Source organism: Cajanus cajan, chromosome 6, assembly GCF_000230855.2.
Source record: "Cajanus cajan strain Asha chromosome 6, NIPB_CcT2T_4, whole genome shotgun sequence".
NCBI classification, from domain to species: Eukaryota; Viridiplantae; Streptophyta; class Magnoliopsida; order Fabales; family Fabaceae; genus Cajanus; species Cajanus cajan.
Genome location: NC_138522.1, coordinates 39004694 through 39023129, shown reverse-complemented (window position 1 = coordinate 39023129; position 18436 = coordinate 39004694). Strand labels below are relative to the sequence as shown.

Genomic DNA, 18436 nt, shown 5'->3' with positions numbered 1-18436 from the left:
AAAAATACATTTTACAAGTAACAAAATCAAAAATTTATTTATTTTATAAAGATAAAAATATTTTATAAAAATTAAAAATTATATTTAAAATTTTAGAAAAATAAAAACAAAATATTTCAATAATCTAAATCAAAACTCGTTAATTTTATAAGTAGTGTAAATATATTTAAATTTTAAATTAATTAAACAATTATAGTATAATCGATCAAAAGTATACATATACTAACTACCCTACCCTTAGCCCTAAGGGGTGTCGTTGATTGAAAGTAATCTGCCATAATTTATTATCATTAAAGTTCCTCGATGCTCATAAATAAAACAGTTGACCTTATTGTCTGGAAAACGATATTATTTTCTACTTTAATTTGATTTCCAATGAGAATATATATAGTTTAATTAACATGGGTTGGATCAGTTAAAAAGGTATGATGAAGTAATCAAATGACAAGTAGTGCACATCTCGTTCCCGGCTAAAAAGGTGGGTAACACCGACCAGGCAACGACTTTGGCGTAGCTTGATGTGTAATTGTTTATCATATCATAAGCAAATGTCGAAAAGCATCATTCACCAATAAGAGGTAGACATATATCATGAAGATGAGATAATCTTTTCTTTGGTGGGAGAAGAAGGTATAAGCAATGAATAGTAAACTGTACATGTATAAAAAAGATAAAAAAAAAAAAAACAAATTAATTAAAGAGCATAGACCGAATCTATGTGTATATTCAGGCACCCTAGACCAATTCCTTGTCATCCTGATTGTCTTATGAGAGACACTATTACTCAGCACCATGTGTTGTTCTTTTCTTCTTCTGCTATCACAATGAGAGGGATCTTGAAATAGAAGGGAATATTCCAACCATGATCAGAACTTTAAAGTAGCTAGCTAGCATGCAATGCATCAACACAACTGAAATCACTTGTCCCTAGACACGTCTTGCTCATAATCTCTGCTCACACTTTGTCCCGGGGGAATGTATTATGCATGGTTGCCTCACAATATTGTTTCCACGTACAAAAATGACCCACATATATAACAAATATTTATTATCAGCTTTAACCCATCTCTTTTGATTCTTTCTAATTTTGAAACCAAAATAATAATGATTGTACCCTTCCAACACCAACTGAATTTGGTAGCCTAGTCGGAATGTTACCTATTTAGTTTCCCTAAGATCATCCGAAACCTTTTTACTTGTCGGTTAAATATAGGTCGACCCGCAGGTAATTAAACATGTTAATATTCAACTAATATAATGACATGAGATGAATCACCTTTATAAGTGCACAGATTAATTACTATTTATAAAGAGCAACTTACTTTGAGTAGATTTTTGGAGATTATTTCGAAAATCTCAAGATGCTTATACATAAATTGTATGTTTATATAATTCGTCCCTTTTGTTAGAATACATTATGTTCCACTCTTTAAATATTTTAAACTTGGATTATCACTAGATTATATTAGAAGAGATCTTTTATATGAAAAAAATTTAAGTGTTATATATATCTTAGATTCTTAAAAAGAGTCACATATATCATTTATCGATACATTAAGTTCAATAGTGTCAGATGTAATAGGTGTATTGAAATCTAAATTTTATATCAACAATAAAATGTATATAAGTAAAAATTATTCTCATCATATAAGTTATTTTTATAAGATTGATGTAAGTTTGAACTCACATTTTAATTATAAAATAATATTAGAGTTATCCTAAATTTATTAAAAAAGGTCACATACTATGTATACACACACATCAAACTTAATAATATATACTATGTATACACACATCAAACTTAATAATATTAGGCTTGAGAGTGTATATTCAAAAAAAGAATTCTATGTTTTTTCTATCCTAGAGTAAAAATGGTCATTTGTCATCTATTCATATACAAAATCTAATAGTGTTGGATATAAAAGGGGAGGGGGGGAAGAGAGTGTGTTAAAGAAACTTAAATCTTATATCTTCTAGAAATAAGATGATTAAGGTAATATATATATATATATATATATATATATATATATATATATATATATATATATATATATATGAGGAGGGATCCTTTTACTCCAGGAGTAAATATATCTAGACTTATTCTGTTCAATAACTCATGTTTTACATCAAATTTCAATGATATGCAACTGTTCAATTTAAAGTTCTTAATGCATAGATCAAATCTGCAAATTTTCTAAAAATTTAAAAATTATTTGATACTTCATTTCATTAATTTAAATTGATGGATAATCATAAAATTATTTTATACATTGATTCAAATTAATGAAACGAAGTATCAAATGATTTTCAAATTTTCTAAAAATTTGAAGATTTGTTCTATGTATTAAGAACTTTAAATCGAACAGTTAGATCGTTAAAATTTGATGTAAAATATGAATTATTGAACGGAATAAACTTAGATAAACTTATTCCTAGAATAAAAGGGTTTCTCTTCTATATATATATATATATTTAGTCGTATATCATACATGGTAAGAAATACTAACAGCATACTTTTTAACATAATTTTTTAATACATCAATATTAATTAGTTTTTATAAAAAAAAAATCACAAATTTGCGGGCATAACATGCACACTCATGATTTTGTAATTTTTTATTAATCGTAAAAAAGTGTGCTATAAAGTATTTATTAGCTCTCAAATATCTGTTTAGCACATATATCTGTTTTATATATTTAAAAAAACCAACTTACTTTTATTTTTATTGCTTTCTTCATGTTTACTCTATTTATTCATATTCAAGGTTAATTTTAAACTTTTTACTATGCAATATAAATTATTAGTATTTTAATATATGTAATGCATATATATATATATATATATATATATATATTAATTATAATTAAAATTTATAAATAATTATATATAAATAAATATATAATGTTTGAATATATAAATTATATTTAAAATTTGTATAAATAAATATTTTTAAATATATAAATTGTATTTTAAATTTATGATGAATAATTATATTGTGGCAAAAAAAATTATTTTTATTTATTGTCAATTTATTTTAAAATATTAATATTTAATTTATAAATAATTATAATAAATAAAAATTGAAATAGATAAGAAGTTGAAAAATTTTCTATAAAATCTCTAAAAAAAATTCTAAGATTCCCGTACAAAATAGTGATTCATGTTTATTATAAAAATTGATGGATAATTAATTTAAATTGTTTTATAACAAGTCAATAGATAATTAAGAAGGAAACGAGTAAGGCGGAATGCAAATTTTGACAAATTTATAATGTTTGTCAGTATAAGTTCACACACAATTAAAGGTAAATGATCATTTTAACAAGACGTCCTAAACAGAGTTGCGTCTAAATTACTCATCAACAAGTTTTATTCGTTTGATGATATATAAATTGCACGTGTACGTAGTTTCTCTATATAATATTGTCACAAAATTATTTTTTTAATTATGTGGTATGAAAGTCTATGAGGTTGTACCCTGCCCCGAAACTTTTATTCTATTCATCATATAAGCATATGAGAAAATGAAGTTATTTCTTATTTTATTTTGTGAAGTTCAAACTCCTTAATAACTGTGAAATTAATGTCCAAATTCGCACTGAATAATAATTAAGCTTCAATTAAAAAAAAAAAAAAAAAAAAAAAGGAGACATTGGACCAACAAGATACTTTGAAAACCAAAACAAACTAGGTTAAAATATGTGATTAAATGTGAATCTAGTTGAAACAAGTTGACAAAATCTACCAACAGATTGAGCTTGCTAGTGCTCGATGCAGCCAAACTGAATTACGACAGCAGGTTGAAGAACGGGGTCGGCTAGAACATGGGCGTTTGGCGATCGAGGTGCTGTTTAATTCATTTTTTTTACATGTATCTATAATCTTATTTGAAATACAATTAAGTTCTAAATGTATATATTTTTCTCAAACAAAATTTGCACGTTGTGGAGGACTAATTCTTTCTGCTAGAATGAAACTCAGTTGGGATGCATAATTTATTTTGGTACTTAGTTTTTTTACATGAAAATAAGTTATTAATGTTGGATACCAAAAATAACTAAATAATAATACAACTAAAATAAAAGACGAGAAAATAAGAAGAAAAAAATAATAGGCATAATAGAAAAAAAAAATTACACTATTTCTCACTCTAAAATTTACTCATTCAAAATAGGAGAATATTACTATCAAAAGAAAGCTCTCAAAATAGATTAAAGAGATGAGGAGAAATTTCGGATGTGTATAGGGATCACAAAGCCTTATTTTATAGACTAAGTGTGGAGCTACAAAATAATCCCACTAATAATGTGGGACTTGACAACTAATAATTCTTCCACTTGAAGATTATGATTAAGTTAATCATATCTTCACATCATTTCTTCCCACGCCACTCTTTCTTTTTTGTCATTCGATGTTGCTCACATTTCTAATAAGTCATATGAGAATTAACACCATGTAAATTTGACAGTGTTGACTAGCTTTGTCATTACATTTGCTGGACTATCTTTGGTATGAATTTTTTGCATATCCACACTTCCTTCTTCAACTACTTCACACACAAAGTGGTATTCTATGCCTATGTGCTTTGTTTTGGAATGAAAGATTGGATTCCTTACAATGTGTCAGACACTCTAATTGTCATGATACACAATAATCTTTTGTTATTTATGCCCAAGTTCCTCCACTAGCCTTTGAATCCAAATTGCTTCCTTGCATACCTGGGTAGCTGGCATGTATTCAACTTATGTAGTAGATAGAGTCACAACATTTTGTAACTTGGATAACTAGCTTATTGCCCCTCCAACAAGTGTAAACACTTACCTAATAGTAGATTTCATTTTATCCAGATCACCTACAAAATTTGAATCGACATAGCTTCTGATACTAAATTTTGATCATTCAAAACATAATGCAACATCTGAGGTTCCTTTGATGTATCTAAGGATCCTCTAAACAATATTCCAATGTTTTCTACCATGATCTGTCATAAACCTATTAATTTGCTCCCACTACTTGTGCAATGTCCAATCTTGTGCAAATCACGACATACATAAAGCTTCTCACCGTTGATGCATGTGGCACTCGAGACATTTCCTTCTTCTTGCTTCATTGTTAGGTCTCATACTTGAGGATAATTTTCAATTGATAGGAAGTGGGATAGAAATTGGCTTAAAATCTTGTATGTTGAAGCGCCACAAGACTTTCAGTAAATAATTCTTTTGAGAAAGCCAAATCTTCCTATCTTTTCTGTCTTGATGAATTTGCAACCCTAAAATATTTGTTTGTTGGTTCCAAGTCCTTCATATCAAATTCCCTAATCAACTATGCCTTCAATTCTTGGATTCGATCTTTGTTGGGGCCTACCACCAACATGACATCCACATACAACAACAAAATGATGAAATCATTGTCATCAAACCTATTGTAGTATGTACAATGGTCTGAACTCAATTTGTTGTAACCAAGGCTAACAATGAAGGAAACAAATCTCTAGTACCAACATCTTGATACATGTTTTAGAATGTATAGAAATTTAGTTAACCAACAAACCAAATTTTCTTTTTCTTGTTCTTTAAAGTCTTTTGGTTGAAGCATTTATATTTTTTCTTCAAGTTTTCCATGAAGAAAAGCAGTCTTTACATCAAGTTATTCAAGATGTAAATCAAAGGTAGCATACATAGCCAAAGTAATCATGATTGTGATCAATTGGACAATTGGTGAGAATATCTCGTTGAAATCAATGTTCTCTTTCTAAGCATACTCTTTAACCACCAATCTTGCACGATATCGCCCCACTTGATCATTTCCATCTCATTTAATCTTGTAGACCCATTTACACCCAATGGATTTTTGACCTTTTGTTTCAACAAGTTCCCATGTCTTGTTTCTATGTAAGACCTCCATTATCTATCCTTGAGCACTTAATTTTCTTCCTAGTTTCAAGTTTCACTTGTGCTTTAAATCCCTTGAATTCTAGAAACACATTTGACTTCTTGATTAGTATGATACAAAGTATTTTTCTCCTCCCAAAGATACTTATAGTGATTCTCATACATCATAATGGATCAAGTCAAGTATGTGTCTGTTTCTCATAATTACTTTGACAAACTTCCATTTGTGTTGCTTACTTGTCACACAATGCTCACAAAATGGTAAATTTGTCATTTTGAGCCCTAACAAGAGATTTTGTTTCGCAAGAATTTTTAAGTCTCACTCTAACATATGACCAAGTCTATGATGCCACATCATCATTGCTTCCTCTTGACTTGTTGCAATTGATGCATCTACTTCTTGCAACTTATCTCCCAAAAGCATGTGTATAGATTGTTGTGATCTTCTATACTTTCATCACTACTAGATTGCCTTTAACTACCTTTAATATTTCTTCTTCAATGTAGATCTTGCACCTTAGGTCGTCCAATTGCCTAATGGAAAATAGATTCTTCTTTAAGCCCTTCATATGTTGTACCCTTTGAATTGTTCGAACAATATCATCATACTTTTTCAATTTGACAGTACTGACTCCAACAATTTCTAGGACATGATCATTTCCCATGAACACGGATCCTATTGAGATAGTTTCATATGTGCAAAATCAATCTCGATGTGGAGTCATGTGTCAGGTTGCACTTGAATCTAATATCCAACAATCATGGAGTTGTCTTCCGTCTTTAGAACTCACTATTGTTTCACTATACAATAATTTTGCATCATCTAAGGTACTTGCTACACAACATTAAGATGATGATGCTTCAAAGTTCTTCTTTCCCCTCTTTTTTTGTCAACAATATTTCTTCACGTGCCCTTTCATTCCATAATTATAGCATTTGAGATTCTCCCTTCTCCGAGATTTCAATCTACCATGACACTACTAGAAAAATTAAAATTAGAGAGGGAAAAAATCCGTCACTAAACTTCAAAAAATCCGTCACAAATAAGTTAGTGACGGAATTTGTGACGGAAATGATTCCGTCACAAAATTTGGCGTCACAAAATATTTAGTGACGGATTATTTTCTCCGTCACAATTAGTGACGGAATTAAGGCGTCACAAACAATATAATTTCCGTCACTAATTTGTAACAATAAATGTTTAGAAATTAATAGAAATCCGTCGCAATTTGTGAGGGATTAAATCCCTCGCAATTTGTGAGGGATTAAATCCGTCACAAACTGTGATGACTCTAATTAAGTAGAATCCGTCACAATTTGTGAGGGATTAAATCCCTCGCAATTTGTGAGGGATTAAATCCGTTAATCCCTCACAATTTGTGAGGGATTAAATCCGTCACAAACTGTGATGACTTTAATTAAGTAGAATCCGTCACAATTTGCGAGGGATTAAATCCCTCGCAATTTGTGAGGGATTAAATCCGTCACAAACTGGGATGAATCCCTCACTAACTGTTGATGACTAAATCTGAGGAAACCATTATTTTTAAGAGTCTGGTAATCAATTACCTATACATGTAATCGATTACCAGACATCATATGTTCGAAATTTACTTATTAAAAGGTTCTCTGGTAATCGATTACCCATTTCTTGTAATCGATTACCAGAGCAAAATATCAAAATAAGGTTCAGCTAAAGCAATATTAAAATCAGAAACCCAAAATATAACAATTCTAAAAAGCAGGGAATCAAATTAAAAGCAAGGGATAGTAGAGCCAATTCAAAAGGATAACCAAAGCCACTTAAAAGAAATCCAATGTAGTTAGTGTTTAAAAACATCCAAGTAAATACAATATAGCGCAATGTGACCAGAAATTAACAAGAACACAGCAATCACACTACTATAGGTTTAAAAACCTCACTCTGTGCCAAAATATCACCAATCACAGTACTCCCTCTGTCTCATTAGAACATAGTTACATATCTAGAATCACTAGTCAAATGAAAAGATCAAGTCAAGTGAGCAAAAAAAATTAGGAAACATGTATTAGTTGTAGGTCATAACAGACCAAAAGAACCTTCTTAGTAAATATTTATACGTTACTCATCAACATAAATTCCAATACCCCCTTTTCTTAACATATTTGTGCACAACAAATATATAAATCTAGCGTTCAATGAATTATGGAAGGGAGATCTTCATAAATTTTATACATCATACATATTAACAAACATAAATAAGGTACCTTGCTATCAGCATCATACATATATAAAGCATTAGGGGAATTGCTAAGAAGGCATTATCTTGTATAGATTATAATGCCTACTTTCCCCATCTGGGATCATACATATATAACATATTTGTGCACAACAAATATCATAGAATGCCACACGCCCATTGCTAGTTCCAGCAGCCAGCATCCAACCATCATCTCTAAAGGCCAACGAAGAGAAAGGTGCTTTATAAGAAATGCAAGATGATGGTCTTCTAGCAAGGCCAACACTAGCAATGATCTGTTGATTGCAGAAAGATACCAGAAAGCAAAATCATATTAAGTCAAAGAAAAGTCTCACTTTCAAATCAAGCTTTTATGGTTGCACCCTGCTTCCCAATCAAGCTTCCTGCTTGTGTATCTGCCACTAGAAGCCTGGTAACAACTGAACGTGCAGTAGCCAAAGTGCTATCCCCAAGGTCACGGTCTACATTGATAACTTGCTTATGGAACCTTAACAAACCATCAACAGCAGGCGGTATGGGGCGATCTGGCTCTTCTTTTGCAGAAACCATTACCTTTCAAAATCATCAAAGAAAAAGAATTCAAAAATACTAAATAAGAGATGATGAAAACTAAAAAGTATCAAAAACAGGGAAGTTAAAATAGACCGAATTGTATTCAAAGAACCAAGGAGATCAAATAAATAAGCATGACAAATAGACAATGATATATATCCAATGTCATCCTTACTGCATAAAATAACAGGGAAATTGAAACTCACTGCTCTTTCTGAGATTCCAGGTGGGCCATCAAGAATTTTAATCCGCGCCTTACTCTCTCCTGTAATTTTTTTTATAAACTTGCCCTTTCGACCAATGATACTGCCAACCTTTTGCACTGAACCAACATCCTGAAAACATTCTCTCCCAAAGAAAACTTGAGTTTCCTGATTCGTTCCTATGATTCCTAAAATTATGATTTGAAGGAAATATGTAAGATTAGTGGAAAAACATTAAATAAATAATTTGTCCCATACATATTACCGGCAAGGCATAGTTTGGAAAAACAACTACTGTTGAACGATTAAAAACTCTTCTCCAATCATTCAAAAGTTCAATCTGCCTATTAGCGGCATATTTCCTTGATCGATAAGCAAGAGCATTTTCATGAAGGATCCATATAAGAGGGATAGACTTGAAAGGCTCCTGCAAAAAACTGTAAGAACTAAAATCATTTGTGCTACTTGAATACGGATATTCATGACAAAAAACCTCAAACACAAATTATAGGTGCAAAATCAGAAAGGATTCAGGTTAAAAAAACTCAAGTATCATACCAAGAAAAGGCACCCTTGGCTTCTAGAGAGCTCACAATTATACCATCATAGCTGAAAAAAAAAAAAAGATAGAATAATTCTTATCAGTTGCAATCAGAATTTGCTAATCCGATCAAAACAATAGCTTTTTCTTAGTCAGCAACAAATTAAGAAACAAGTCAAAGTGAATTCACGTGAATCCAAAATACATTATAAGAAAACTAAGGGTTGCTAGCACCAGAAGATCCTCTTGCATCCAAAGGTGTATTAGAAACACTTGAAGCATCATTTAGCTGAAATAAGAAAAGAAAAAATAGTTAGTTATATATACTATATACAAGGGTGTATCACACATACTATATCATAATGACAATCAATAAATAAAAAAATCAATTCCAAACAATTATTTTAAAGAACAATAAAATTAAACATGACATACTATGTAAATTAAAACAAGATTAAAATAATTAATAAATAAAATAATAACAACATTTATAAGTCAAATTATTACCTTTAAAGAAGTGCAACAGTAAACAATAATATTTAGACAAGTGTGAACTTCTTACTAAACTATAAAAATGTAATGCAGGTTGTACACACATAAAAATAAAGATTACAATATTTAATCAAAACAAGAGAGACATCAAGATAAACTATATAAATACTAGATACTAGATATCGAAGATTATATATGATTTCTTTTAATTAAAACCTTGTAACTTTGGATGAGGTGACACTAATTTAAAATTGAAAACAAAGAACCATATATAACTCACTCAACCAATTTAAAATGATTCTACATTACGATGGAATCGATTAATAAAATAAGCATTTAATGGAATAAGTAACCAACCACTTCTATATGCTATCTTTGGGTTTCACAATAATGTTTAAGCCCCAACATGCTTTTACATGTCAGTGTGGTAGTGTGGCTTAGAAGTTATCCGACTCACATTGCCCATGCTATAACCTAATAATGTTATTTAATTACTATGAATGAGACTCAAGCTTTTCCCTGTATATCTTCAGGGACGTAAAACTAGAGTAACACAGACATGTTTGATTCAATCACCAAAGAAATTATGATGTTTTAAACCAGGTGAAAATACTCAGGGGACACTACAAGTTCATAAGTAGATGCCAGTAAACCAATCAATCACCACCAAAGTTATTAAGGGAAAATCTTGATACTTTAAAATATCTAAGTTCAAAAAACATAATATATCACGCAAATTATATTCTCAAACAAGGAACCAAGAACGGAAAAAGTATAACAATCAATAAGCATAAACTAGGGAAGCAAGGTAAAAGGTGGCACAAGGTCTAATACCACTAGAGAAAGACAAAATTAACAGTCTAATCCTCATCTTCCTCATCCCCATCACCACCGGCAGCCTTCTTAGCAGCAGCCCTTTGGTTCTTTCTCTTCACTCTTCCGGGGCGTCCACCACCAAGAGGACTAGTAAGCGAGAAGTCAATGTGATTCTGAGAGTCAACCCTCACCATGAAAGATGGAATGTTCACCACTTGCCTACCCACCCTGCCAATCCCAAAACAAAAATAAAAAATTGCCATCACCAAAACAATAGATAGCATACATCGACAGCTTCATCTTCAAGCGAATAAAACCAGAAAATCAAAAGAATGATAAATCCCCATTCAGTTCATGCAAAACAAGGTCCTTTTATAAACCCTACATGATTAAAATCAAAATTACGCAAAAACATTATGAGTCTAAAATCTAAATGGATACAAGCTCAGAAAAACTTGAGTACTTCCCCCTACAGAAAATAAAAAGCCTTTTCCAGCACACAAAATCTTTTAAACTTATATCCAATCATACTCAATCTCATTTGCAGCTAATTTGTTTGATCTTATTTTATATTACCCAAACAGCTTATATAAACAACATACAACTTGCATAAGAATAATTGAACCCTATTCCTCCTGATGTGGTTTACCACAAGAATCATAATTATGTGGTTTACCCAAACACACAAAATCACACAAATGGGGCTTCATCACAAAATGCAGGCAATCCAACAAAGTGAAAAGGCAAATCAAAAAATGAAATTTCCCTAAACATATCCAATTGGTCCACAATATTACTATAAACTAACAAACACAGTGCCCAAAAAATAAAAAAAATTCACCAAAACAAAACACAATTAACTCGCAACTAACACAACCATCAATGAGATTGCGAAAAGGGAGGAACCTGATATGCCTCTGCCTGATGAGAACCCTAGCGTGGTGAATGGACTTGGCCATGCCGGACTTGAAAACAAGGGTTTGGAGGCGGCGCTCGAGGAAGTTCTCGACAGTGAGAGCGAGAACGTAATCGAGCTTGTTCTGGGTTTCGTCGAGGAGACCGTAGCGGAACATCCTGCGAAGTAGAGCCTCGCCCTCGAAGATCCTGCGAGGGTTCTTCTCGTCGAGTGTCAGAAGGTTCCTGGAGTTGTTGCGGATGCGACTGAGGGTGTACTGTACCCTCCACAGCTCTCGCTTGCACCGGAGCCCGTACTCTCCAACAAGCTTCAGCTCCGCATCAAGACGCTCCTTCTCGCACGGACGCGGAGGCTTCTTGAATGTTTTCCCATCTGTCAAATGAAACAAAAAAAAGTAAGAAATCAACGGCCCAAGGCACCCGCGCGCACGCCCCTATCATAGGCCTTGCCCTCCCCAACCGTTCCTCCGTAGACTTCGCGGCCCATCCACTATTTATCATTTTTTTTGTAGTGGCGGTTGGACCAGTTGGGGTTGGGGTCGTTGAGGGAGGAGGTGGTGGCGCGTGTGGAGAGGGCGCGAAGGGAGGGGGTGGCGGTCTGGGAAAGCTCTTGGTTGGGGAAGGCGAGGGAGTCGGAGGGAGAGAAGGAGGGGAGGGTTTGAGTGTGGCGGAGGAAGAAGGGGGTTGGGTTCGCGGAATGAAGGAAGGGGCTTAGGGTTTGGTGAGAGAGGGAAACCAAAAGATAAGTGAGAGGGAAATAAAAAAAAAATATCATTACAAAAATAAAAATAAAAAATTTAAAAATTATATTATTAAAAATATATTTTTTATTTTAAAAAAAACTACCATTTTAACTCCTATAAATAATATGAAATAAATATCTTTAAAATATAATTAATTTTAAAATTAGTACCTTATATTTTTATTAATTAAATTAATATATAAATAATATTTTGAATTTAAACTTGAAAATAATGATTAATATAATTTAATTTAAATGCAAAATAGTAGTATTTCAAATTTAAAATAATAATATATTTATAATAACAATAATAATAGTTCAATTTTGAAATTTTAACAAAATTTTAAAGTTTTATGTACAACACTTTTTCTTTGGATATAAAAAAATTATATTATCTCTAAATAACTACATAAAATCTTCTAACAAAAACACAAGATCGAGTAATACCTGTCATATTAATATTCTCTCTAAATGATTTAACACAGCTGGAGGTGTGGTGGCCGGCGAGAGACTGTTGGAACGGTTTAACACAAAAAGAGGTGTGGTGGCCGGGTGAGGGACTGTTAGAATGGTTAAACCGAGAAGGAGCTTTGGTGGCCGGCGAGGGAGTGTGGATTCGTTTAACAGAGAAGAGAAAGAGGTCTGCTAGGGCAAGAGAGAGTGTGGATTCGTTTAACAGATTTTAGATTTTATTTATTATGTTTTATAATAAATAAAATCCAATATTAAATCAAAAGATTATAAAAATCATAACTCAAATCTAGGTAAATATTTTGATATTAAATTTATTATATTAAAATTAATTAAATATTTTTATCAAACAAACTCATTCAGATTTTAAATTTTATTTACTATCTTTCATAATCAAAAGAAATCCAATATTAATTAAAAAGATAATAAAAATTATAACTAAAATATTTATAAATTTTCTAATATTAAATTTAGTATATATTAAATTTTATAATGGTTATTTTTTTAATGATGTTAAATTAAATATTTTAATTATTTTACAATAAATTAAATAATAATAATAAAATATGTTAATTGATATTTTAAATAAAATATATTAAAATATCATAACCAAAAGAAATCAAGTATTATATCGAAAGATGAATAATTGATTTAGTATGTATATACCTAATTTTATTTAAATTATATATTGAATTTAATTTTTACGTATGAATTTTTTATTACCGAAACAATTAAATTCTTTGTTTAAATATATTTATATTATAAAAAATATAAATTGTTAAGATAATTCTATAAGATATAGTTTAGATATACTAGTTTATACTCTCTTAATTTATTGTTTAGTTTCCTTAGTCAGTTTTATCTAAATTCCTAAACTTTAGGGATTGATTATGTTTTATGTCTATTTATTTTATTGTATCCATCAATTCAATAACATGAAAATCATTCAGATTCAAGTACTAAGGAAACTAAACTAGAAATTAGGAGAGGATAAACTAGTATATCTAAACTATATCTTATAGAATTATCTTAACAAAAATATATAACAAAAAACACAATATTTTTTTAAAAATAATGTAATTTACTCTACTCACATACAAAAATTAATAAACGTACAAAGTAATCAAATATAAAGATAATAAAATAATTTAATTATTTTACAATAAATTAAATATAAAGATAATAAAATAATTAATATTATAATTACTAGCAAGAAAAAGGCACTTCGTGTCTGCATTGTATTAAAAAAAATTAATAAAAAATTACTCATAAAAAAGTAGTTATTAAAAAATAAATAAAGGATAAAATAATTCATGTAAAAATAAAAAGTAAAAGTAATTATTGTAAAAATGATTTATTAGTTTCAAATTCTTAAATTTGATTAAAAAAAAATTTTCTAACTTTTTAACATAAAAGGGTATAATGGTCCAAAAAAAAATGGAGACCAAAGTAGTTACTGAAAATTATATTCCCTTTATATATTAGTATAGATATTAAATTTACAATAATATATTAAAATTATATATACTTTTATTTATCTTTTTAAATATTAAACTTGTTGATTTATATAATAAAGTGAAATTTATAAGTCTAAAAATTTGTATACTTTTATTTATCTTTTAATCAATATTAAACTTGTTCCAGACATGGCTGTTGTACCTTAAAATGTGATTCCAGAACGGGCCGTTATGGATATACATGCTTCTTTTGTTATTTTTCTTATATTTAAATATAAATGTATAATTTTAATATCTCTATGGTTCCTATGAGAAACCTAAGGGAATGCATTTGTAATTGTAAGAGACAATTATATGAGTCAGATGTTTATTGTATGGATTAAAGTGTTCTGTGGGTTCTTAAGAGAACCATGAGAGAAACAAACAAACTATACAAGTTTATATTTTGCTTTTTGATTGTTCTGTTATATTCCTTGTTGCATGAGATGTATGAATATCTATTTAATTTCACAAATAGATGAGTTTTGATTTGAATTAAACATGTTTGATCTCTTATTTCATTTCAACTTTTGAAATATATATATATTATTTATTTTATATTTTTCAATAAATAACTAAATTAATACTTTTGAAATATATAAAATTAAAAATTATGAAATTAGAAAGATATTTTTTAATAAATAAATAAATTAGTTAATTATTATTTATTTTATATTTGTGGACATTATCTTCTTATAGTTATTTTAATGACTTTTATAGAATGTTTTAAAGGTTTTTAATAATTATTAGTATTTTAATAATGAATATTTATGAAAATTAATTTTTGTAATATTTGTGGACATTATCTTCTTATATTCGTGCAGTTCGTCTTCTTCCTCATGAAAGAAAACCCAAATAAAAATTTAATCTTTTGATTTGAATTCCAAGCATTTGTGAAATTCTTTGAAATAGTAGAATTTCAAATTCTCCCAAAAATGTAAGAATTTGAAATTCCTCATATTTTTTTCCCTTATTTCACTTATATATTTTATCTTATATCTTCATATTTTTAATTATTGAATATTCAAAAATACTTTAAAAATTATTAAATATTAACTAAATTAGTTTTTAAAATTATTAAATATTTAAAAATTGGTTAACATTTTTTTTATAAAATTTTATTTAAAAATCTCAACATATAAATATCCTTTTAAAAGCAATTTTATCATGATAGAATCATATTATCATATCCAAATTAACAATTTAAAATTTAAAAAAAATTGAATTGACTTATCCAAACAAAATATTTTAACAATGATAGAAATTGAAATCAAAGTAATTCAAATATCAAGAATTTCAAATTCCTTGAATTTGTAAAATTACTCATCCAAACACACCATAAGGGAATGCAATTGTAAGAGACAATTATATGAGTAAGATGTTTATTGTATGGATTAGAGTACTCTGTGGGTTCTTAAGAGAACCTGAGAGAAACAAATAAACTATGTAAGTTTATATTTTGCTTTTTGATTGTTCTGTTGTATATTTATACATAAACTAATAATTTGATAAATATAACTTATTATATATTAATATACTTTTACAAAAATATAAATATACATATCTTATATATCTACTATATTTATATTTTTGTAAAAGTATATTAATATATACTAACTTATATTTATCAAATTATCAATTTATCTATAAATATACTAAAAATATTATTGATATTAATTTATTAGCAATATTAAATTATTAATAATATATAAATTTTATTTATTTAGTAATAATAAATATATATCATTTGTTACATTAATAAAAATTATAGTATATGTTAACTTAAATAAGCAAATAATTATATAATTTTAAATTATTATTATTATTATATATATATATATTAAAATTTTAAAATTATTAAATTTTTAATGGGAGAGATTCAAATTGCACAATTATGATTTTTGAGGGACTATAATTGTTCAATTAAAAATTAAACGACTAAAATTGGACAATTACAATCCTTTAGGGACTAAAATTATCCAATTAAAATCTTAGGGATCAAAATTGCACAATTACAATACTTGAGGGATCAAAAATGTAATTAAGCCAAAATTAAATTAATATTCTTTTTTTTTTAATTTCACAAGTTTTTTTTAAAATATTTTTAATGAATGTCTTAGTTTCTTATGTTCAAAATTGACAATTTTTTATTTAATTAAATGAATTTCATAATTTTTTCAGTCCTTTAATGAAATAAAATATTTTTAATTTTATTATTTTTTAAAAAAAAAATTAACATATTTTTTTTAATTATGCATAATTCTTAAATATAAAAGTTTCATAAATAAAATGTAATATTTTGAGAGGGAATAATTTGTCACAAATTTTTTCACAAAATATTTTAACCTATTTGTGACGGAATTTTGAGAGGGAAAAATCCGTCACTAAATTTTTTCATTTTAGTGACGAAATTTGTGACGGATTTTTTAGAGACGAAGTTCATTCCGTCACAAAATCCGTCACAAACATTTTTTTTAATTTAATGATGAAATTTGTGACGGATTTTTAGAGACGGAAATTTTTCCGTCACAAAATCCGTCACAAAAGTCATTAAATTCTTGTCCGTCACAAAACTTAAAAATCCCTCACAAAATCCGTCACTATTTGCGATGCTATTTTTTCCGTCACAAAATTCGTCACAAATATTAATTTTTCTAGTAGTGTGATTTTGGCTTCCACTATGACCACGTTCCGTTAATCTCCTTCTCATCATTGTTAATACTTCTGCTTGTTTAGAATTTTTCAATCTATATTTATATGATTCACATATTGATGGAATCACACTAAGGCCAAGAAGACCAAGAGATGATATATTGAAAGAGGCAAGAGGAATGAGTTAGTTTTGAAAGCCATAAGAGGAGTGGGCCTACTTTTGGGCCTTAACTCCTACATTTTTTTATTAGTATAGGATTTATTCCTATTTTACCCTTGTTTTTAAAATTTCCTATTTTACCCTTGTATTTTGGGGTGTCTTAGTTATATGATTTATTTTTAATTGTATTTCCCATTTTACCCTTGTATTATGGGGTGCCTTAGATTATAGGATTTTATTTTATAGCTAGGATATTTTATTAGGGTGAGAAAATAAGGCCTAGACGTGTTTTTTGGTAGCCTTGGATTTATTTTTGGACTTGACAATGTTTAGGCCCAAGTGGAGGCACCTAGGTTGCATGGTTTTATCATGCACCTAGATGTAGCTTAACCAAACCCAAAGATTCCATCCTTGGCCACCAAGTAGCATCTAGGATTAATTTAGGTTTCATTTAAAGTGCATTTGGCTTGCATTTTTCAGCCAAACACTCTCAAATGTAACCCTAAATACATCTTCCCTTTTATAAATACCCTAGGCTAGCAACCTTGTAAATACTTTGGAAATTAATATAGAGTGAGCCTTTTGTGCTTTTATATTTTTCTTAGTCTCTCTTGGTCATTTTCGGCCAAAAACCCTATCTATCTCCACCTTGAGTAAAAACCCTAGGAGTGGCCTTCATCTACCTTGGAGTGAGTCAAACCCTAGAGTACCTCTCAAGCATTCCATCAAACATCTTCTATCCTTCCTCCATTTTCGGTCACCACCACTATCCAAGGCTAGGCCTTTAAAGAACTAAGATTCGTGGAGTCTAGAATTCCTCTCATTGATCATCCTTCTTCCATCAATGCTAGGAGGTCTTCCATCACGTATATGACGTGAGACTGTCATATCCCAATGTTTGAAACTTTTTCAGAGTGGACATGCCATGGACATGGCAGTGGATTACGTCTGCACAAACCGAACACGTTTCCATCGTAGACATCTACAAAATGGACATGTCTTCATCCCGACACATGTGACCTAACTCTCTGATGTGCAACCCAACTCTCTAATGAGTGGATTCAAGATTTTTTTTTGAAAAAAAAAAAAGGAAAAGAAAAGAAAATTTTCAATAAGAACATAAACAAAGAAGGGAGGATTCATGACTTTTTTTAAAAAATCTTGATAAAATCATAAACAAGAGAGGGAATTGTTCTTGTATTTCCTTACTTAACTTTTAACAAAACCAAAGTCATAAAATCGAAACTAACTGAAAGATTTTTTG

The 18436-nt window shown here is 29.2% G+C and overlaps 1 protein-coding gene across 1 annotated transcript; it reads right to left on the bottom strand.

The window, feature by feature from the left end:
- Window positions 1-10592: 10592 nt before the first annotated feature.
- Window positions 10593-11824, bottom strand: LOC145959060 (small ribosomal subunit protein uS4-like). The gene is made up of 2 exons (XM_083077032.1): window positions 11643-11824; window positions 10593-10964 (listed from the first exon to the last, which is right to left on the bottom strand). Exons 1-2 carry the CDS (start codon window positions 11807-11809, stop codon window positions 10781-10783), a joined length of 351 nt encoding a protein of 116 aa, XP_082933158.1. The 5' UTR covers window positions 11810-11824; the 3' UTR covers window positions 10593-10780.
- Between the last annotated feature and the right edge of the window lie 6612 nt (window positions 11825-18436).

Coding starts and splice junctions, on each gene's coding strand:
- LOC145959060 (XM_083077032.1), bottom strand. CDS start 11,809: ATGTTCCGCTACGGTCTCCTCGACGAAACCCAGAACAAGCTCGATTAC. Junction 10,965..11,642: donor ATCAGGCAGAGGCATATCAG/GTTCCTCCCTTT, acceptor TGGGATTGGCAG/GGTGGGTAGGCAAGTGGTGA.